At 39.1% G+C, this 24023-nt stretch overlaps 2 protein-coding genes and 1 long non-coding RNA gene across 6 annotated transcripts in view; 1 reads left to right on the top strand and 2 right to left on the bottom strand.

The window, feature by feature from the left end:
• Nucleotides 1-6750, bottom strand: part of arid1b (AT rich interactive domain 1B (SWI1-like)) — a 71446-nt gene extending 64696 nt beyond the window's left edge. The window contains 1 exon segment of the mRNA XM_046836547.1: nt 5756-6750. Within this exon segment, the coding sequence (XP_046692503.1) occupies nt 5756-6583 (828 nt within the window). The 5' untranslated portion in view covers nt 6584-6750.
• Nucleotides 6649-9011, top strand: LOC124377178. Its single transcript, XR_006924062.1, has 2 exons — nt 6649-6781; nt 6932-9011. It is a non-coding gene; the product is annotated as an uncharacterized LOC124377178 (long non-coding RNA).
• Nucleotides 9012-13722: 4711 nt separating this feature from the next.
• LOC124376527 (claudin-20) lies at nt 13723-23673 on the bottom strand. 4 transcript variants are annotated; one of them, XR_006923850.1, is made up of 5 exons: nt 23335-23626; nt 18140-18199; nt 16462-17594; nt 15017-15089; nt 13723-14843 (listed from the first exon to the last, which is right to left on the bottom strand). XR_006923850.1 is itself a non-coding variant. In XM_046835653.1 (4 exons), the coding sequence occupies exon 4, from the start codon at nt 17454-17456 to the stop codon at nt 16647-16649; it is 810 nt and encodes a 269-aa protein (XP_046691609.1). In that variant the 5' UTR covers nt 17457-17594; nt 18140-18199; nt 23335-23446; nt 23550-23673; the 3' UTR covers nt 13723-16646. The 4 variants fall into 4 exon arrangements, 1 of the variants encoding a protein (XP_046691609.1); XR_006923849.1 differs by having other exon boundaries at nt 15017-17594; XR_006923848.1 differs by having other exon boundaries at nt 13723-15089.
• Nucleotides 23674-24023: the final 350 nt, after the last annotated feature.

The following is a 24023-nucleotide window of genomic DNA, read 5'->3' as shown; positions in this document are numbered from 1 at the left end:
ACATCAGTACCTGACTTCAGTAAAGCCCTTGAGAAGGCATGTGCACAAATCGACACACGCACACTCAAAATCTAGTGGAAGATCTTCCCAGAAGAGTGAAGCTTATTGTAAGAGAAAATGGGGACTGCACGTGGAATGGTATGTTCAGAAAGCACATAGCAATCTGATCGGGTGCTTACAAAAGTGTGTGTAAAATAGACACACAATAGAAAACATTATTACACAGAATGGCCTTCTTTATAATATCACTGTTTAATTATAAATAAATCTTGAATGGTTCATTTAAACCTACAGAGAGCTCGACAAATGCAAGATCTAAAGATGAAAAAGCATATATGCTAAAAACATCAGATCCTCAGACCTGTTTTGAGAATTGTATATACTTAAGGAGAAAAGCCTTGAGAATTGAAAGTAAAACAGCTGAAACAAGTATGCTTTAATTCTCAATTTACAAGAACAAAAAATAAAAAAACGATAAATCTGGGGTTTGTAATGATCTCTACAAACTCTTTCAGCTGGTCTGCTTCCATAGAGAGATTGTTTCCACTGCTTCTGAAGTTCAGAAAGTCACACCACAGCATAAACCGATCACAGTGACGAGCCAGACTTTATAATGAGTCAGAAAAGCTTCAACAGACCGTGTTACTGTGCTCTGATGAGGACTAAGCCACTTTGAATCTAGCAAGAGCTCTTTTAAACAGTCAGCAGAGCTTAGTTACCCTGAGTAGGGGGCATTTATGGGCGTAGGTATGAGGTTCATTCATTTTGACCGACTTTAATTCAAAAATTGTGATAACCTCGAAAAGTCGGGAGCTGATAACTGCACATACTGTAACGTTTTCCCACCTTTTATCGTCCCAAGCCTGAGAAGGAAGTGAGGTAGCTCAGTGGTTAAGGTGTCTGACTTCTGAAGGTCATGGGTTCAAATCAAACTTCCAGCACCACCAAGGTGTCACTGCTGAGCCGTCCATCCTCATCAGCTCAGTTATAGAAACAAGAACTGCGAATCACACTAGATAAGGGTGTGTGCAGACTACCTTATCTAGAGCTACTTACATTTTAAATCATTCATACAAGGTGGTTTAAAAAAAGTTTAGAGACTAGTTTTCTAACAGGCCACCAGATGGCAGCACAAGGCTGCACGCACAGTCACTGGGAGCACTGACCTTCAAAAGTCATTGTGCCAAATGACCGTCCTGTGTGCATCAGGAGCTATGCAACTGGTGCTTTTCTAACCATGTGCTTTACCACGTCTGCTATCCTGACCATGTGCAATCTCCTCGCACTGAAGATCACGATCCGGCTTAAACTTCGCCGTTTTGACACCATTGCAGAGATCAAGCGCGAAAATGCAGAATTCGGTCGACGCGCTTCGAAAAGAAGACTTCCAGATGTGGCAGGAACACCGGGCAAGGGGACTATTTTGAAGGTGATAAGCATAGATAAATAAAGTACTTTCTTGTAAACAGGGCGAGTCTCGAAACTCACTCCTCATTGTAGGAATAGTTGGTCAGCTGGATGAGATTTGGTAGGAGGGAAAATGTCAAATCTGGACTTGAGACTAGAACCTATGAGTAAGACAAATTCTGTGCTCTCGATATAAAAACACTAACAGCACTAATGATACTAAATTAAAAATAAATTAAAAAAAGGTACAAAAAGGGTATGGGGTTATTTACAAGAGAGAGGATATTAAACTCTTTTTTTTCCTGCTAAAAAAAAAAAAAAAAGGAAAGGTTAGCTCGCTGCTCATTTACCCAACTAATTACAGAAAGGGTCGTGATGAACACGTTTGTGAACCGAGAGTCTTTCTGTGATTACTCGGATGTAAAATAAGAACGAAACCGGAGCTAAACACTCGCTCGCTTACGCACCAAATAACCCTCACAAACACACACCAAATCAGAATACAGAACGGATTTTCACCTGCACTGGTTCAGGGAATACATTTCCAATTAACTCTTCTAAAAGAAAAATTGGTTAAAGTGAAAAAAAACAAACAACAACAAAAAAAAAAATGGGTGAAAAGTGTGTACAGAGCATTAAACCAAACTCACTGGTTACAGCATAAAATCATGCCTTTATATTAATTATATCAAAGCAACTCAGATTTTTTGAATAATACTGTGTTCTTATTGACAAGAAATACACCAGTAATCCCATAAAGCATAGCACGTCACTGTATTCAGTGTTAGTACTGTTTTGTACCTACAGAAAATTCTGTACAAACGTCAGTGAGGTTTAATCCGTCTCATCTCTGACTCTCTTCTGATTTCCCTTTTGCAAGCAGTTGATTTGCAGAATCTTTTTCTCGAATGAAACCGCAAAAAGTAAAGCATCTTAATTTGTATGTTGCCATTAAATATATTAAGAGTTGCACTGGGGGTTTTGCAGCAGTCAAGTAAACCCGGCATGTATTGAAACGAGGAACACAAGAAACAGGAAACACTCATTAAGGACGTGAGGTGAAGATCGTTATTATTCATGTACGTTTTATCCGTTTCTAATTACGTTCATGTTACAGAACATCCACAAAACAACCTCCTGTTGAGTTCCTCACATTTTCACAGCTATAAACACTCGATTAGCTTCTGAATTACAAAGAAATGGCAAAGCACTAAGACTCTCCTGAATCGGAACACCTGCAACAACAGCCTTACCTGTGATTGGTACAATGCACAAATACTGGGTTCTCATTTGAAAAATAACTATCAGCAAGCTGCGGATTATATTAAAATTGGCGGGAATCTGCAGCGGGACCGAATGGTCAGGAACGTTAGGAATAACAATTTAAACTGTTTACTCGCGAGAAATCTGAGAGTTTGCGAGAAGCCGCGAGTGGCTCGAAAACAGAGTTTACACAAATAAATTACGTAGAAATGTTTGGAAAACTAATTTATTATTGTATTATTCATTTTAAGTAGTAAATAAAACATTTATGACGAGTAATTCACAATTTTTGTTGAGTTTGAGTACGTGTACAAACTCGAAGTCAAAACCTTGTTGTTACCCCGAGAGGTCATAGAACGTAACCCCTGCGAGTATCGAGGTTGCACTGTATATCTCTCTCTCTCTCACACACACACACACACACACACACACACACACACTCGACATTTTCTAAACCCACCACAAGTTATATGGAGCTACAATTACCTCAATGGACCATTATGAGAACTGAGATTTTCTTAACTTTATGCAAATTAGGTATTGATTGCTCAGACCAATCACTACATCAAGTGATGCCCTATTTAGCCCTCTATTAAATCGTTTTATTTTTTCCATCTTATCCCCTGATATACGATCCCTACAACGTCTATAACAACATAACGAAGAACAGACCAAGTTTAAAGAAAGCTGTGCAAATTTACCGTGCATTTCCGGGGTGTGTCGGTAGCTAGAATAGTTAGTGTGTGCTGCGAATAGCTACTACCAACACTCCTGGCATACAGCATACACCAAACAACCCATTTTCCCCTTCATTAAAAGACAGAAATACAGTTCCATGTGCTAAAGCCTCACCATGGCCAGGACTCTTCCACGTCAGATCTGGATGAATAGTACATGCCCATAAGTGACCACAATAGCGCTCGCTTCATGCTCCACACCCACAACCTACCGACTCCAGGAGAAACCAGCACCTCGGAGCTCGCCAGTGTGCAATATCAGGGAAGATCTTACCATATACAATTGTATCAAACAACCTCTAATCCAGTGCCACATAAGAGGTAGTAAATTATAAAATATGCTGACTAGAGTTCAACAGAACAAAGACCTCTGCTGGGATCATGAAGGGAGATCATACGTTTCTAGTAAAAAAAAATAAAAATCACGATAGACTCGTCAGGAATCCACTTTTCACATTGCATCATATATGTATGTAAAGCGCAGTGAAATCTAGTATGTAAAAGACTCGTATGTTTAATTCTCGGTTGTGCTCAAACCCTGGTGAGTGTGTGGAAAAACACCACCCGATGCACTGGCACCTCCTTCAGTCAGCTCAAGGCTGGACAGAGGGAATAATCAGGGCACGGAGCAGATATGCTCCATACATTTCCTGCTGAGAGCACTGGCAACAACACACACACACACACACACACACACACAAAGCACATGGCTAATCTGCATGCGTGAAGGTCACAGCTGCTGATCCTCGCTGAGCAGGGCCAGGAGAGCAAAGCTGCTGTGGCAGGGGAAACGTTACGATGCGGTTTTTAATCAGACACGCTTCCAGAAGGTTGTAGGTTTGAATCCAACACCTGACAAAGAACTCATTTAAAAAACAAACCAACAAAAAAACTTTAAAGCAGGGAAAACAGGAGGATAGCAAAAAAAAAAAACCCTCACGGCTCCTAATAAACCTGCACTGTGGTCTAAGGGGTCGTTGACCTTCATAGTATACAACTGACTTGATAGTTTGCGAAGTATTAAAGATTTTATCGCATTTATATGATCGCTCGCTTTATTCAAAAGACTTTGAATGACAGGTAAAAGGAAAAGAGGAACCAATCAGTCACCATCATAACATTCATACTGAAGGGTTAGGAACAACTAACTTCCCCAAGATTTTCTTTATATACAGGTGTCTTAAATAATGCAAACGTGTGTGTGTGTGTGTGTGTGTGTGTGTGTGTGTGTGTGTGTATATATATGTGTATATATGTATATACCACACACACACATTTTATACCACATATGCTCCTAATACCAAATTAAGTAAAAGCCCTTAATATAGCATTCATTTGTTTATTATTTATCTAAATTATTTCACATAGTAACATAGTGTAACGCTTTTAATTGTTTATTAAGTGACTTATGATTTATCGTATATTTTAAGTTGATTTATCTGTTAGCAATCACTACTAAATTGAACTTAACATTAGCCTTTTTCGGACAGGTTACACACACTAAAGCTACCTGGTTGCCTTTAATTATATGCGACTGAAACATAAAGTAAATGTCTAATTTATCGTATAAGTAATATGTAAAATATATATATATATATATATATATATATATATATATATATATATATATATATATATATTTTTTTTTTTTTTATCTTAGAATCTTAGAATCAAATCTTAGAACCGGTTAAAAAATAATAAAATAAATCAGACGCCTGGTTAAGACTTCCTCACCTAGTTAGCATGTAGCGTGCCAACATTCCGCCATTAGCAACGTTCTTTTTAAATTATAAACGTCATTTGCTAATGAATAGTATGATCATTTTAAATATTTTTTTACTCTATTTCTGTAAAAAGCGTATTTCCTGGTGAAAAATGATAACGCAAAGATAAATGGTCATGTGAAGCGAAAGTCAGCGGTTAGTTTAAGAGAGAATGAATGACGTTTGTCGATGCTAGTCAGAGGCTAACTCCGCTAGCATTAGCGAGCTTCGGGTTGCTCAATGTATCCCGCTAGCATCATGCTAACTAGCTTTTTTTTTCAACCCTGGCTAAGTCACCTTGGACGAGACAGTTGTGTTATATATCAGCGTGGCTCGTTGAGAAAAATAAAAATGGCGAAAAAGTGGTCACATTAAATAAGTATTTCGTTGGGAAAGGAGTTGAACCGGTGTTGTGTTCGCCCTTCGTTTTCAGACCGTCGAGAAGGGGTGAAAAACAGGCTAATGCTAGCGGTTCGTTCCGGTTAGCTGTCTGGCTAGCGCTCCAGGCCATTAGTTAGGAAGGGAAGGAAGAACTGTAGTGGTTGTAAAACGATTATATTATAATTTTAATAATAATAATTGAACCTGTGCTCGGTTGCTTCCTTGGCCGTTATTCCCAGGGCTCATGGCCGGGTGGTTTCTTTGTTGTGCCCCCCAGGAGTGGCTTGCGGAGCCGTACGGGGAGCCCATGTCTTTGCCGAGCCCCATGCCCGCCTGCTGCTGCTGCTGCGCCGGGGGATTATTGTTGTAATCTTGGTAGGCGCCGGTGTAGCCGCGCATCATCGGGCTCGGGGAGGTCAGGAGCTGGTTTAAAGTCGGCGTGGAGCCCGATGGGTGCTGCTGCGGATGAGGAGGCTGCTGCGGCGGATGATGCGGAGTCTGGCCCGGGGGAAACCTCTGAAAGCCGCCGACGTTTGCAGCAGGAGACGAGGCGGACGGTGAAGCCATAGCGGCTTTGCCGTGAGCGTGAGAGGCGGCCGCGGCGGCTGCAGCGGCGGCGGCAGCAGCTGCGGCGGCTGTAGCCGAACTGCTCCCCGGGCCCATGGCGTTTCCTTGCCGCGACGGGCTCATCATCCCGTATCCAGTCCCCACGTAGGCGGCCCGGTAGTTCGGATAGTGGTTGTACGGATGATTGTGGTACTCTTCGTGCGAGTTTTGCATTTGATCCATGTTGCTCCGTGCCGAACGCGCTACAGCACCAGGGCTTTGTTGTCCGCCATGTTGATCAAAGCAAGGCCCTCCTCTTCTTCCATCCCCATAATAATGATTAAACCCAAAACCCGAGCCGTTCCCACTTCGAGACGACTCGCTTCCGTCGTCGTCGTCGTCGGTGGTGTTGTCGTTCTTGTCTCCGCTGTCTTCGTCGTCGTTACTCGTCCGTCCGATTCTTGACGAGTCGTACCTGCTGCCCATCCGATCCCCACCTCGTCACCCGTCTTCAGCACTTCCTCATGGCGCCCAGTTCCCTCATCATTATCCCCGCATACCCGAATCCCACCCCGCTGGTGGTTCCTGAGGTCTCCATGCGCAGAGCGATGCTCCTCAATGCTTTTCTGTATCCTTAGCGTGAGGCTGCTGGTGGGTTCTGACTCAAGCCTTGCTGCTGTGGAGGTGTGTGATGATGATGATGATGATAATCATGATGATGGTTAAGATGGTGCTGGTGGTGAGGGGAAGGAGGGGGGATCTTCGTGTCTTCCAACATTTTTTACATTAGGATTCACGACCAGACCTGTTTTTTTTTTTTTTTTCCCTCCTTAGGAGAGACACATGCACTGATTAGACGATGAAGAGTCATTTGAGTGGGAGGAAACCTGAAAAACCACCACCTCGACAGGTTTATGAGCTCCTCGATCCATCCCTGAGCTCCAGCTGAAACCTACAGTTCGAAATGAGCTGTTCCTCCAGACGTCTACGTTTTTTTTGGATCATGATTATTAAAAATTTTGTGAAAAATTCACTGACCTTCACAGTGTTAGGTCTGCTAGCTTCAAGGGGTCGTGCCCTGTGGGCTTCACACTTGAGTTCATTATCGAGCACAGATTTTAGATCATTTAGCAGCCACATAATCAGTTTGATCTTTTGCTTTAATAGATATGGCAACAAAGCAGCTTTACAGAAATCTGGACGTAGATCTCGTTCTTTCAAATGAAAGTCAGAGATGACATAACAAGGAGGAAGAACCCTGAGAACAAAAACAGCGTCAGAAGAAAACCAGTGCTCCTTTGGGTGAAACCGGATAGTGGGATGATACTGTAATGAAGGGTTCTTGATTTCTTCTTTGATTGGGACACATTCCTTGAGTGTTTTTTTTTTTCCACAAAGAAAAATAGAGCTTTCCAGTCCAGATTTAATGTATTGATCCTACAGCTATTCCGTAATTCGGACAGGAGGGAAATACCCCCTGCCCATGAAATCTTAATGAAGTGCCACATATTAGTCTTCTGTCATCTCTATATAACTTCACTACCATGTGTCTAGAGAAACCGCTCTGCAGTGTGTCAGCAATGAAGAATTTCATCATCTGCTCTGGTTTCTCATCACAGTTTCCTGCTCTCCTGTGAAGCTGAACTCCAACCCACATCCATCATTTCCTGATTCAGATCATTAAAGTGCTATTGCAGACACTAATTAGCGAGATAAGGCATGCACATAGGATTGGGCTGGATCGAAACTCTGCAGGTTGCTCTCCTAGAGAACGAGAGACGCTAGGATTGTTTTTTTTATGGCCAGACACCACTATTTCTTCTCAGGGTGATGTGATATCTTCGAGAGATGCAAATGAATAGTAGTCATATAGTCTACACTCAGAGCGTAAGGTCACTTGAATAACACATTGTGCCAAAAGATGGAAGAAGGTCCATATGAGGTTGATTTGCAGTGAAAACAACAGCGTTGAAGGTTACCATGTTCGGTCTTCTGATGTGTCGTCAGCAACAGCATCCTCAACTAATGGCCGCCTCCTAGTGGAGAGGATATAAAACACGTAAACAACCTGAAAGAGCTTCTCTCATTCTGGTAGATCTTTGGAATTGGAGTCGAGGAATATCAATAGGGTATAGAGAGAAACCCCTAAATGTCCAAGACGGGGGTGTAACTTCAGAACCTGGGTTGATCGGCAACTCTTATATGAAAAGCTTGAATATCTGAGCATCGCAATATTCTTGGCCTCAGTTCTCCAGGGCTGTTTTCTGTAAACACCTTGAAAAGAACGATGGATGCAACATCATGGTTAATCAAATCACTTTTTTTTTTTTTTCACTGTCCAGTCTCTGTGATTTCAGAGAAATCCATAAGCATTAAATACACAAAACAGTGACTAAAACATTTGAAGACCAGCTTCCTGTTTTCGACTGCATCCTCGTCTGACGCAGATCCTGTTAAACCTGCCACATTTCAGATCTTCTCAACAAGAGTTGCTCATCATCACATGGCACCAAAACAACCAGTCAGAAGCTGAATTTAGAGTTTAGACGATTCTTCTGCTGCTAGTTAAAGCACTTCTCCATGACTTGTGAGTTTTCTAATTAAGCCTCATGTGACTAATAGTTTGACTGCTGGGAGAGATGCCAGCGTACGCAACACCATACTGCCTCGATGAGCCGTATAACGAGTCTTATACCTTCAAATGTTTAATGCCACAGAAATAAAATTCCCCAAATGTGTCCTTTATAGTGGCCTTACAGTACAGTGCATGGTAAAGTGCACTAATGGGGGTCTTCTATTGGAGAGAATTGTAAATGTGAGGTGGGATATGGACCATGTGAGGTCTGAAAGAGGAAATAAATCACAGTATGGTCAAATTCACCGAGAGGCTGATCTTGACAGATTCGTTCAATAATTCAATAAATACAGAAATAAATTCGTACTAAAGCGACTCATAGTGTTAGTCGAGGAAGCTGGAGAAACCATAATTAAGCAAGACTTGGAAAAAGAAGTGCTGATGGGAAGTGACAGCTCCGGCAGCTGCATGAACCACAGCTGCGACAGGAATGTGGAGCTTCTCGACTCCGAGCTGCGGGAGCGTCTGACTGTCGTGGAGGACAGGATGTTTTTATTCAGCTGTTGTGCTCCAGGAATCCTTCAGCGTGTTGGCCTCAAGACGAATTCTCAGATCCAGAAGTCAGTGATTGTGTACGGTGCACATGACACATCGCATTGCATATCGCATCGCTACGGAGATGCAGAAAAGTTCCAGGCAGGAGCAGAACATTAGCAGAGAATTTGGACAACCTCAGTATAAGTGTTCCGATGTTCCAATACATTAAACGTAACAATAAATACACTACGGAAAAAACGTTATAATAACTTCATTATATTTATGATCTTCTGGGACGATGTTCACACTGGATTTTGGAGTGTGTTTGTGGAGGTTTGTGCCTGGGGCCTGAGGTGCAATCAGCTTTTTTAATTCATCTCAGAGATGTTCAATGGGGTTGAGGTCAGAGCTCTATAGCAGCCCACTCAAGATCTTCAAGCACATGATGGGAAATTGTGTGCCTCCAACATTGTGGTAACAGTTTGGGGGAAGAACCACATATGGCGTAGAAAAATCCGGTGTCCCAATACTTTTGTCCAAATAGTGTAGATGCAAATAAGATAAAGACATGCACATGTTCAAAAAATTTATATCAACCTAGCAATAAAGATATGAGTTAAAAAAAGAATATCAGGTTAATTAGTTATACATACAAATTATAAATATTATTCATTTTAAATAAATAAAACATTGAATGTAGTATTAAATGAATATAGTAGTGCTCTTGTGTGCGTGTTTTCAGCCTGCTTCCAAATTTCTCAAAACAAATGTTATTTTAAATAAAGAAAGTATACTTAAACCTACTTGCATTGTAGATGTCAGAAAATGTAAATAATTAAATATTCAATTATCTTTCTTTTCCTGATTTAAACTTAATGGCTATGAAACTGCTGGCAGCTGAAATTAAGAGTAGGTGCTGCCCCCTGCTGGACATTTATACATCTTACACGCATGTACAGATTTAACTAGGTCTATAGATTATCCAAACAGGCATAACATTATGACCACCTGCCTAATAATGTGTTAGTCCCCCTTTTGCTGCCAGTCCAGACCCACACAGAATTAACAGCATTAAACTCTTCAGCAATTTGAGCTACAGAAGCTGGTCTGTTGGATCGGAGCTCACGGACCAGCCTTCACTCCCTACGTACATCAATGAGATTTGGCCGCCCACGACCCTGTTGCTGGTTCTCCACTGTTCCTTCCTTGGACCACTTTTGATTCTGACTACTGCAGACCAGGAACTTTCCACAAGAGCTGCAGTTTTGTAGATGCTCTGACCCGGTCGTCTAGACATCACAAATTTGAAACTCACTCACGTCCTTACGCTTGCCCATTTTTCTGCTTCTAACAGATCAACTTTCAGGACAAAATGTTTACTTGTTGCCTAATATATCCCACACACGAACAGGTGCCATGATGAAGAGATAATCAGAGTTATTCACTTGACCGCTCATAATGTTATAATGTCAGTTATGATGTTATGCCTGGTCAGTGTACATTCATTGGATTATTGCAATATTGCATTATAGGTCACAACACGTCACCCCGTACACGAAATGGTGCTGTGACGGGTCATTTAGCAATTAGTGTAATTGTTACAATTTATTCCCCAGCATATATAAAGGGCATGTCGTTTGATTTTCATTAAAACATCTCTTTATGTAGGATTTTTCAATTGCAGTGAAATTACAGAACAGTCTCATTCATTCATTCATTTGATCGATCATTAATTAATTTACTCAAACAGTGCATCTGACATGAAGTGACTAAATCCTGGGTGACCCAGACATTCACCTGAGTTCAGGATTAGTTTCTGAAGCTCTTTAAAATCCTATCGCTGTCACACAGAACAGTTGTTATTTTCTTCAAATAAATGTAGGATGAGTTCAAATCTCACCTAGTTCAATTTAATTTAATATAGTTCAATACGTTTATTTTTATAGCGCTTTTCACAATGGACATTGTCTCAAAGCAACGTAACAGAATGTAAGAATTATAGACTAAAATTCACTTCTGTCTAAATGTATGTGTATTTATCCTGATGACCTTAGCTGGTATGAGGAAGAAACCTTGAGAGGAACCAGATTCAAAAAGCAAATCCACTTGGGTGACACCAAGAGTGTGATTACAAATCATTAAAAACATTACAAACACCAGAGAGTGAGATATTTCATTAACACCGGAGTGTGTGCTTATAAGTAATGTCCCTTTCTGCACCAACCAGGATAACCAACTAACTAAGTAAATTGTCAAACACACATATAAAAACCTGATCATGTGTAAACTGGAAACGTAAATAATGTGGCCAAGAATATATGGATAATTGACCATGCAGGAGTTATCAGAGCTCCAGAATACCAGGGTCTGTCCTGATCTCTGGACTTGTTCTCGTGTTCTCACTGTGGTCTGCCCGTGTTGGTTTCTAAGTGGGTGCCTGGAGTCTTATAAGTCTGAAAGTTTTGACAGATGATGTATTAAATTCAATATTAATATATTAAATGCAGTTGTGTTTATCAGAATCACTGACTTACATTTTTTATATTTTTGTTCATTAATATGTATTCAATTATTCCCAATAGTTTAATTTCTTCATCTCATAGCAACGAGCAGCACCACTGATTGTAATTTTACCTTGGCGTTACAATCCAATCAGATTTTTTGCCGTCACATCACACGACCAGCACAGACTCTTGGTAACTTTTAATCCATTTTGCCTGAAGCTGTTGCTCCAATCGGGATGCAATCTGGCAACCAGGCCAGCTAACTGGTGTTTAGTCATGTCAGCATTTTCAGCCTATCTGTATCAAACTGCACACGTTCAGATATACTGTATTCATATGGATGTAATAGCTGTTTTTTTCATTCCCCAATGGCGGTCAAAAGAGAAGGACTTGATTTGGTTGCATTTATACTTACAAGGACATTTACTAGACAGACTTTTCAAGAAAAAGATCTTAAGGAAAGCTCAGCTGAAACATTAATACTTTCTTTCCTGTAGAATTTACACAAAAACAACCTTCATTTTAAATCCCCAGAAAAACCATAATGCATGGAAAAAATATTTTTTTGGGGTGGTTAATATTAATGCTTCTGCTGAAGATGATGTAGGGATGCAGATGTGGCTGCAGTGAAAGGAGACTTGTTGAATTGTGTTCATTCTGTAACCATGGCATCGTAATAATGGTATTAAGAAGTGGATTGATTCAGACGTCAGTGTGAAACGCATTGCCTGCTACTGATACAATATAATTCCTATAGTGATCATCATAGATACATTCTTATCTCGCTTCAGATACATTTATTATATATTTATAATATACATCAAATTACATTTTACATTTTTCTTTGTCCTGAATGTCTTATTATCTCATAATCTCGATGTTAATGAATGTCAATAAAAAAAAATTAAAGAAAAAACATGATGTACCCTTTCTTTTAAAGGATCTTGGGTTTCTTTGAAAATCTGATAATTTTTCAAAAGAAAAACTATTTACTTTTTTTATTACCAAAAAATCATATGTTGTACATTATATGAACAAAAGTATGTGGACACCTGACCATTAGATGTGCTTTCGAACATCCGATTCCACATTTAGTCCCTATTAGCTGTTATAATAATCTCCACTATTCTGGGAAGATGTTCAAATCGATCTTCTGCAGATTTATGATCATTCACCCACAAAAGGTGTTAGTAAAGTCAGGTACTGATGTATTTGTGGTGAGGAGGCCTGGGGTGCAGTTAGCATTCACATTCATTCCAAAAGTGTTAAGTAGGGTTGTGGTCAGGGCTCTATAGCAGACCACTCAAGATCTTCCATTCTAAACCATGTAAAGCATATCTTCATAGAGCTGGCTTTGTGCACAGAGGCTTTGTCAAGCTGGAACAGGTTTGGGTCTCACAGTTCAAGTGAAGGAAATATTTAATTATTATATACAATTGTGTGCCTTCAATTTTGTGGTAACAGTTTGAGGAGGAACCACATATAAGTGGAAAAGTAAGTTGTCCCAATACATTTGTCCGTATCGCGTATCTCTGGAAAGATCTCTAGAAAAAAAGAAAACAAGGAATGTTGGAAGAACCTTTTTATTAGTGTAAGGAAACAGTGCCATTACTTTGAGTTTTATATTAATTAATAAACACACTCAAAAGCTTTCATATCTCCCGGGCCTCTAGTACAGAAATATCATCAAAAATATTTGTGAATAAATCCAGCAGCTGGTGAGCTCTGCTCGAGTGGAACTGCTATAAAATGTGTCTGGATGAATCAGGAATGGTTCTTGTCGTTTCACCAAAACGAGATTGGTCAGGTGTGTAAATGGAGTGTGTTTACCGCTCCGCTGCTTCCCAGACGGAAGAGACGGATTCTCGTGACCTCCGGCTGAACGAGGCACGACGTCACACGCAAACTCATACGCTTACTACAGTATTAGTGATCTGGTTTCTTTCCAGAGTTCATCGTTCATCGTTCATTCAAGAGTCACGCAAATCACGACGCAACAATGTAAAGTGTACAGGCTTGTGCTTTAATCGGTACTGGAAACAGAAACACACACACTAGGCATAACTGAAAATATGTTAATCCACGTGAAATGATATCGTATGCATACTTCTGTGCATATATGTATTCCCTGATCTGCGGCATGAAGTCAAGAGGAAAGAAAAGTTTAATAAAACATTGCGTGCTATTAAAATATCTGCCTGGGGGATATCATTTATAATGAACTCTCTGTGGGTGGCCGTTAGGCATCATTTCATTTGATGACCACATGCAGTGCGAAGTGAGTGGACAAAGGATGCAATTCAGGTTTAATACAATCAGAGAACTGATGTCTTTGTATGGATCTGTCTCAAACCTAATAGACAACATTCTCCCTAATTCAGTTTTTTTATTATTGGTTTCTTTTTTGTCAAAATATGAAGCAGGTGCACTTGCTAAAGTGAACAGCATTACACGCCATGTGCCAGAGAGCATTACATCAACAAGAGCAGAATAATAAATTACAATGAGTGCAAGAAATCCCATTTTCTGATGATATTTAAAAAAAAAAAGCATGTTTCATTACTGTAATATCAGTGCATTATTTTTCATATTTAGTAGCAAACAAATTAAATTGTATCCAATTATATTATTTTGAGTAACGCCTTTAAAAGAAATGATCGCTTATGTTATAGCAGCTATAAACATTCTTTCTTTTACTGGCTTTTTTTCATACTTTATCTTAACATAATAACAGTTAAAGAAAAATAATCTTTTTGCAGAAGAACCAAAAAAAAAGCAAAATACAAAGATAATACAAAGAGCTGGCACTGAAGACTCCCACCATTAAGGCGGGTAAACAGGGTGAAGAACTCAACAGCACTGTTTAACATAATAAAAATATCATTTTGCTGTGTGTATTAGAAAAGCCTTATCTGTGCTGGTTAATGGTCCAGTTTGTGAAGCAAATGTTATTTTATTTTAAAAAATCCTTCTTGAAAAGCTTGAAGGTTAACAGTGAGATGAGGCAGATTGCATGGCTGTTAGCTAATTGCTGTGATGAAACGATCTGGCCAATATATCCCCCTCACTCCAGATCAGGTGAAATTGATCAGACCAGATGTTTTGAGTTTGCTTCCTTTTTCTAAATTTGCTGCAAAACAAGTAACGGAAATAAAACGGAGAAATTACGGCTTTTTTCCGTTAAACGTTTCCAAATCTTCAATATATTAATTTGAAACAGCATCATCAATCTAAACAATCTTAAATTTGGAATATATTGATTTAAGTAGCTTTAAGGAAAAATGCTTTAAAATGCTACAATACCATTTGAAGCAGCGGTTCTCAAATCTTTTCTGCCATTCCCCACTTTAGACGAGGGTGAGATTTCAAGCCCCACCTGTCCTCCATCAGAAAATTGTAAAGAAATACTTCATTTAAAAATGTCAAATTTATTGAAATATCAAGTTCTAAATAACAACCAATCAATAACGTTGGTATATAAATAAATAAAAAAAATAGAGAAAATGTAATTAAGGTTGTGTTAGGTACCCTAACTGATGTTGTTTTAATTTTTTTTGCATTAATGAGTAATTGTTTCTTGGTGGTTGCTTTGAGTGTATGAACTTTATTTTTAATAGAGTAAATCATAAGGGAAGCTTTAAAAAAGAAGACAAAAATGTTATATAAATCCTGCCTTCATTGTGCCCCACCTTTCATGTCTTTATTCCCCACTAGTGAAGCGCCCAACACTTTGAGAACCACTGATCTAAAATCATTTTTTGTTCAAGATGGCCGCCATTTTAGCATTCACCTATTCACAAGACTTCCTTTTCTTTTGTTAGTTTTGAAGGGACACACAAACATGTCAATCAAAACTCAAAACTCTCTAAACATAATACATCAAGCCCTTTTTCTGCAGAAATCTTTTAGTCCTTTACATACTTTTTAGGTTATGTTTTAAAAATACACTCATTCTTGGTGTAAATCATGATCTATGGTGAGGAATTTTTTGCCAAACCTAATAAAGGGTTCATATATGGCTAAAGGGACTCGTTTTTCACCAGAACACGGGCGAAGTGGTGTCAGCGTCTCTTTGAACAGCCTTTGCTGCATTTCCTGCACCAATGACAGGCGGTCACACACGGTAAAAATGATTGGGTGCAAGACCCCATTACCCCTGCAGCAAGAGTGTGTGTGTGTGTGTATGTGTGGAGGAGGAAAGCGGTATTGTGTGCATGTGTGTGTACACAGACACACACACACACACACACACACACTCTCACATCTGTGCTGTACGTGCTATAAATGAGCAGTGTGCACCCATCCGGAGCGAAGCTAATGGGAAAGCAAAGAGCATCATTACCTCAGATGATGTGCGCTTTAATATGTTTCACCTCCACCAGACTCTTAGAAAAAACGGACAGGATATACATTGTGCTGTCTCTATGCTGGCGTTTTATTCCGCCATACACACCATGACTAAAGGGCGTACTAAACGTTTAGGCGATGTGTGTTTTTCGTCATATTTGCTAAGCACTCTGTGATGATCTAAAGCTATAAACAGCAAGAGTAGCATATTCAAATGAGAGCTCACTCGACCACGTTTTCAAGATTTAGCGAAATGAAATGCTTTCCTCTGCCATCAGTCACATGCAGACTTCAAAGCTTTGGTGTGTAGCAGCATTATCTCTAACAACACAAACACAGTCAGAACTTTTTTTATATCCCTCCCCCTTTGATAATATTCATGGTGGCAGAGAGTGTTTCACCTGAGGATACGCAGTTCTTTCTTCACTTCTGGAAACACCTCCATTTATGCTTACATACATGAAAGAGCTGACGAAAGGAGGAAAAGCATTGATGGCGTCATCACTCCTCCCTCTTTCCTTTTCTCATCGCTTGTGACAGCCATGTGTAAAATCCTGAGCCGTGTTCCCTGAGATTGTTTTGGATTTTAGACGTAGTCCTGCAGGCTGTAGAGGGCCTTGGTGTCCTGAGGTCGCTTACGGGATGGGGAGTAGTACTGCTGCTGCTGCTCTTGTTCCAGCTGGAGTTTCTCCTGCACTGATTTTTCTTTACGGTCCAGCTCTGTCTCCGGTGGCTCCGTCTGGCTCTGCTGTTCTCTATGCTCCTTTTTCGGCTGCTCCTGCCTTATTAACTTGTCAGGGTTGGATAAGCTGCAATTTGTGGTGTCGTCCCGTTTTCTGGGGCATGACAGACAAAAAATGACGCCTCCGGCTAAGAAAAAGCCAGCCGACACAAACGCCACGTAAACCGCTCCCCCCGGTTCGTATTTTCCACTTTGGGGTACTTTGGAGTCCAGAAAGGTGGTGATAACCTCATTGGTGAACCAGGATGCCGGCACAAGGCACAGGAAGCCTGCGAGAACAAAGCACGTTCCCGCAGCGATTGCAGTTTGTACCTTGGAGCTTTGACTCCCACCCCAGTGAGTGCATTTAAGCCCCAGCGCTGCCAACCAGAGCCCGAGTGTCGCCAGCAGGCAGGAGAGGACCATGGTGGTGCGGGCGGTCTGAAGGTAAGCAGGCAGCGCCAGGACGGAGTACTTCAGAGTGCAGCTGAAGATACCCGTGCTGTACCAGGTGCAGTCCATCCAGAGGCCCTGCATCTGTGAGATTGCCGTCATGATGTTGGAGCCCATGGCAACGCTCACTTTCCAGTTGGGCAGCAACGTGGCCATGGTGGCACCCAGAACCCCGAGCAGCGCTAAAATAAAGGCAAAGATCTGCATAGTGGACGAGGGCATGATGTCATTGGCGTCCTTCCCCTTTTCCTTTCAGGCTTTTTTCCGTTCACCTTGCGAAGCCGGCCGCCGTCCTCGCTCTGCGTCTCGCTATCAGTACTGCTCAGGCCAGATAATTTCCTCAGCGCGGGCTCCAGCGGGCTGCGATAAAGAGCGAAATGAGAATTGAACTGAGCAAGCAAGCGTGACGTCCTGACAGATGAGGCGCATGGGGATGGTGCCTGAGATGGAAGACTTTTTTTTTTTTTTGCTCTCATTCCCTTTCCCTCCCTCCTTCTCTTTCGTTTTTTTTGGAAATTAACAGCCTGCATTTTAGAGTCATGGAAGTAACATTCTGCTTTTTGAAAGGCTAATTATTCTTTCTGCTTGTCAAACTGCGGAGTACACCCTCTGGCAATGGCCGCTGAGTGTAATACAACAATTTTCTTGTCAAAAAAAAAAAGCAGGTAAAATTCTAGCATAGAAAGAAATATCGCGTTTACTGTTTGGACAAGCGTGGCCATTTTTGTAAGAGTTAATTGATTTTGCTCTTATCTCTGCCAGCCAGCATGAGAAAGCAAAATCCCCCATTTTCTTTGTTTGTCTTGCTATTGGGGTTGGTGTAATTTATAGATAAGGACATGCAACACTGATAAAGCGAATCGCACATCATTCATGTCGGATCATCCGCAACATTAAATACTTACCTATTTGATGAGGTTTGTAGTGCGGTATAGGTGCATCATCGCATCTCGGAAAGGGTTCACCTAAAAAGAGGTTAAGAATCGGTTACTATAAAACAAAGAAATACAAGTCAAAATGTTGTCAAACAGCCTTTCTCTGTTTTGTATGAATATAGTAAATAAATCCTCTAGCCTTTTTATTCGTGTGACAGGGGTTGAGCTCACTGTGGAACAGCGATCTAAGTGCACCAACCCTGAACATTGGATAAACCCTTCATCACCTGAAGGTCATTCAGTCGCTCATTTGAAGGCACCGTGACACATTTATTTTCGTGCCGTAACAAAGAACATCTGCAAAATCCTTTTTAGTTGAAGGCATGAAATAAGTAAATAAAAATACACAAGAAAACCTTTTTACCCTAAAAATGTGGAAACAATTATAGTTAGATGGAAAATTGAAAAAACACTTCATTTGAATGCTTTGGTGTTGTTATTGTACACACTGCTGTAAAAACCTGTCATTAAACGAATCCACAGTAAATGTGTGTATCTCTTTTTACTGCAGTCAATGTGAACCTCCCACACGACCACCTGCATAGAGTGGCGGACATAAGTGCACAAAATTACCATCCCTCTATCAACCCACCTTTAATCCCAAACCTCCAGCTGGACATAAATACCATTTACACCCCCCTCCTCTGTGTACAAGTGCACAAAACACAAGCTTTAACCTTGTAATGTCCTTAGAATGTCCTTTTTTTGTTATTTCTTCTAAGGTCCTGAAATTCTTTTTTTTTTTTATTACAAATGTTTACTTCTAATCTTGAAATCGAATCCGAACGCTGTGTAGATTCTTAGAAAAAAGGCTTCATAAATAGTTAAGGGTTTTAGAAAGGTGAAGTGAACATGGATCTACTGTATACAGAAAGTTTTAAATATATGTTGATATTAATTTTATTTGCTTGATTTTTGCATTATTTCAATATGATTTGATATACCGTGGTGCTGTGACCACTTTAAAAGTCTATGAAAGTATTTACAATACTGAAAATTACTCTGTTTCAAAGTAACTATTAACTCTAAGCAAGTTAATTATATTTGTTATATTGTACGTTAACAAAATTTCCACTAAAGCAATGAAAGAAAAGCTGTACTTTTACTAAAGTAAGTTTAACCCAGAGGTGAAAAGAGTACCTGAAAATCATTCTTGAGTAAAAGTACAGCTGTCTTATTGTTAAATGGTTAAAGTTAAAGGTCACCAATTCCAATTATGAGTTGAGTAAAAATCTTAGAGTATCTCATTTAAACAGTACTTGAGTATTTGACTAATATTGAACGTAGATTAACAAATCAAAAACAGATTTGTGAGGTTTAATTTCCTAAAATACAAATCAAATTGTACACCTCAAAACTGGATCAACCAACAACACAACATTCATTCACTCCCCTGATATGCAGAATTTTAAAAGAAATTCTTGAAGCAAAAACTAAAAAATCCATATCACAAACTGTCATAAAAATGGAAGTGGTATCGGTTTCATGCATGCGCAAAAATCTTTTTTTACAGCGCACTACAAATCATCATTTGACCCACTCCAAATATGTTCTGCACGTAAAAAGAATTGCATTTGGTATACCTGTGTACCAACGTAATGAGTACAGTAAAGAAGTTCATTCACCCAAATACTTTACACCACTGGTTTAACAACTAACTCCAACTCAAACTAACTTTAAAAGAGCTGTGTGAATTTTCACACAAGAGGTCATGTGATGATTCCCTCAGTCCTAATTATGACTAAGTCTGATGTTTTGGAGTCTATGCCTTAAAAATTGCGGATTTATAAGCAATTTAAAATTAAGTAATATTAAGGATCTTCCAGGAATTATCATATTGATAATTATTATATTAAGGAACTTTCATAGCCACAGAATTCTTTTGTGGACTTTTCTGTTGACAGAGTGAAAAAGATATGCTGGTTGGATACGTTCTGAACGAAAACAGGTCATATGGTATTGCAGTGATCAGTGACGATTGTAATAATATCAAGAGCTTTTAATTGTAATTGGAGGGAATCTTTAGGTCTTACCTCCATTACTAACATGTCACATTCAGAAATGCTAGGAATTTTCATTTCTCACATTACTGAGTTAGCTTAGGTATCTGCTTGGCTAAATCTCAAATCAAATCAAGTGCTTTTAATGTTAGACATTGTCCTAAAGCAGTTATACAGAAAAAAGAAGTTATGAGGTCACAATTGATAAGTTTACTGCCTATAAGTTTAATTAAACTTCCTGAGATAGTATGAGAAAGAAACCTTGAGAGAAATCAGACTCAAAAGGGAACCCATCATCATCATCATCTGGGTGGCACCAAATATTTATTCACTATACTTCATTACAATCTCCTTGGCTGGCTTACTGTATATCAGCTAAATTGCATGTACAGTATTTCTTTGGAGTAGATTTATTCAGTTTCTACATTTCAATGATTTTATCCCTGTTAATGTCAATCAGCTAGACAACAGCATCCACAGTGTTTACAGCTAACACTAAACAACAAACTAGCACGAATCTGACAGGATTACTATTAAGGGTTTTTTTTTTTTGTCATGTACATACAGTACATGTTCACTGCCAATGATTGCTAAAAGGCTGGCTTGATTATGCTAGCGTGAGAAGATACACAATTATATATCAACTAAAAAAACACATGAATATTCACGTGTGAGCTAAAATACAATCCAATTTGTTCTACTTTTTAAGAAATTGGGAAAACCCTATGCAAAATAAGGGTACATGGGAAAGCGTATAGGCTTATCTTCCTGTCATTATTAATTCCTCCTGCTAGACCATAGTGATCTGCTAACTGCATTCTTAAGGAGCCATGTTAGCAAAGGTCATCACAATATTTAAAAGGAAAAAAGCAAAAATATCACAGGCTGATCCTGACCTTGCAAAAATAGCACACAGTAAGTTTATTGACATGATGTGAAGTTCACAGTGATGAGACATAAAACCATCTTTAAACATTGTAGATTTAATGGTTTTCCAGTTGTACTCATAAATGCCCATCTCGTGCCATTGTGCTTCTCTGTATAAAAAGAAGCAGAGAGGCACCGACCTGGCTTGGTGCCTCTTGGTGGTGTTTGTTGCAATATAAAGCCCTAGACTGTTTAGGGAGCGTGGGAATAAAAGATGGGAACCATCACATTTCTCATAGTGTGTTTTTTCTTAATCCAACACTCCAACATTCCAGCTCTTTCTGTCTCTACATGCCTTTACTTCCAATCCCGCTGTCTTGTTATGTAATCTCCAAAACCATGACGTGTGTGCCAAGACATTTCTTTCTTTATTATTTCTCCAGGTTATTCAGTCATAGGGCATTATTATGGAAATTATACCTTCTGAAAGTCTATGAGAATTCATGAACACCCTGAGCGTATCATATCATGCCTTATAATAAATCAAATCATAACTGTTTAATTATGTATTGGCCTTGGCATCTTCTTTTATCATTGCTGCTATTTTACAATGAACATATGACTTTAATTACAGCCTCTGATGCTCCACGGGTTATGAAATCTGCGTTAGGATTGAGAACAATATAAATACTTAAAATGGTAACACTTCAGATGAAGTGATAATTGTTGATCATTTTATTAAAATATTGTTATTACTTCATGTGTTAGCTATTAATTGAATATTTCTTCCACTATTAAATCTAAAAGACTAAGATTAAGTGAAATATTCAAGGTTGTATATGGTTCATTTAACCATGATTTAATAACATGTACTTGCTAATTATTTAGTCGTTGTTATCTAATACATTGTAATAACTGTAAATGGCAATAAAAAATATATTAATGGCATAACAGTAATTAAATATGTTACAGGTATTTGTTTGTCCCTAAGGGGGTTCCTTTATAGACAGGTTTTAACTCTACCAAGAGATGCTTCCAAGTAGGATCCTTTTATGAAGCTAAGAAACCTTGATACTCCTCACTTAATCAATATACTGAGTGCTTTATGTTCCTAGTTAATATAGGGTTATACACAGTAACATTATAAGCTCTAAAGACCTGACAAAACACATTTATGTATGAGACATTACTATGTTGAGGCTAAAAGCAAGATGGTAGTTTGAGTCGTGTATTAGCTAATTCTATGATCTAGCTAGGTTACATACTCAAAACATTATGTTAGCCTGGCAAATATGTTTATTATTAAACAACTCAGACTATTTTGCATTGAAAATCAAACTAGAAAGAAGAGGTCAACTAAGTTTGTGTATGTATTAGCTAAGATATGCACTACTTGATTAGCTGCTCAGTTCTCAAACATCGCAAAGAGTAGCTAGCTCCATTCAATTGTTTATTTGGTTTATTTATGGTCAGTTTTGAAAGGATGACAATGTTCCAAATGAACTACACTGGTAATTGTATATTATAGTGTCAATGTCATGTTGGATTCTCCACAAAATCTTGGATTTTGTTACTATATATATATACTATGCAATGAAAATAAAGTTCTATCTATCTATCTATCTATCTATCTATCTATCTATCTATCTATCTATCTATCTATCTATCTATCTATCTGTCTGTCTGTCTGTCTGTCTGTCTGTCTGTCTGTCTGTCTGTCTGTCTGTCTGTCTGTCTGTCTGTGTTAGTCTTAAGAAAACACTAAAATTTGTACCAGGGTCGTTTTCAGTTACAGTATATTTGCAACATATACACTGCAACTTCAAGGGAAAATTTTTATTTGTATGCTTGCCTTGGCGTATTCCTGCAAGTCACGTGAAGAGAATTTTTAATAAAATGTGGTACGAGCCGTCAGTTTATCTAAATCTTTATAACCTAGCTGTGTTTATCTCTTGCCATTATAAAAGGGAGAGTTTAATTAGATATCTAATTAAGCTGTAATCAGATTAAGGCTTTTTTCACTTTTATTTAGACTTTAAAATAGTGGAATTAGAACATTTAATTTCAAGGATGTGTGTAGATTACAGAACTGAATGTATTGTTATAAATGCAAAAATGTAACCATATGAAGGGTTTTCTCAGGCTTACACATATACTGTAATTCAACATTTGCAAATAATACTTTAACTCATAATAATAATAATAATAATAAGAAGAAGAAGAAGAAGAAGAAGAAGAAGAAGAATACTAAATATATTATGTATTATAGAAAACAAAAACTAGTGTAAGTGTACAAACCTGGATACTTCAGCTTCAAGCGCATGACCCATCCTGACAGCCTGCTCATAAGTTAGGTGTGTGTTACACATCCAGCCACATGTGAGGTCAGAAATCCGGTGTCCAAAGTGCTCTGAGAAAGATGAAGCTACAAAATCAGACTTGAGACTCTTCAAGCTCCAGGATGCTGAGATGTGTGGTTGTATGTACACGTGTATGTGTGTCCATGTGTTTACCCCAAGTATAAAAACAGAGTGTAGAGTTGATCTTTATTTCCTCCCTTCCCAGCGTTCAGAGCGCCCCTTCCTGTAAACGAGAGGGAGTGTGTCAGGCTGGAGCCTCACACACATTACTGTGTGTGCAAGTGAAGTGGGCTGGACTTGCACTCCTCCACAAATATGTTACTGTGGCAACACTGGCTTCCCATCACACATCACATTTACATTTCACTCCTGTTTGAACTTCTCCAATGAGATCTTAATGCCTATACTTCTTTCTATCCCTCTTTCTTTTTTGACTCTCCTTTTCTTTCCCTTTTTTTTGATAAGCTTTAAAGAACCTGTTTCTGTGCTTTCCTACTCAGTGATCCTGAAACAGAAAGGAGAGTGAATGCAGATGATGTTAGGACTTTACCCTGGTTTCTCTGCGTGGAGAAATAGATAGTGGTCGCTCCTCCTTCTTCCTCTCGTCCAGCTAAAAAAGTGACCAAG

This window comes from Silurus meridionalis, chromosome 23 (genome assembly GCF_014805685.1).
Source record: "Silurus meridionalis isolate SWU-2019-XX chromosome 23, ASM1480568v1, whole genome shotgun sequence".
NCBI classification, from domain to species: domain Eukaryota; kingdom Metazoa; phylum Chordata; class Actinopteri; order Siluriformes; family Siluridae; genus Silurus; species Silurus meridionalis.
Note: the sequence above shows the minus strand (reverse complement) of the source record. Positions and strands in the feature narration are given on the sequence as shown.

Coding starts and splice junctions, on each gene's coding strand:
- LOC124376527 (XM_046835653.1), bottom strand. CDS start 17,456: ATGCCCTCGTCCACTATGCAGATCTTTGCCTTTATTTTAGCGCTGCTC.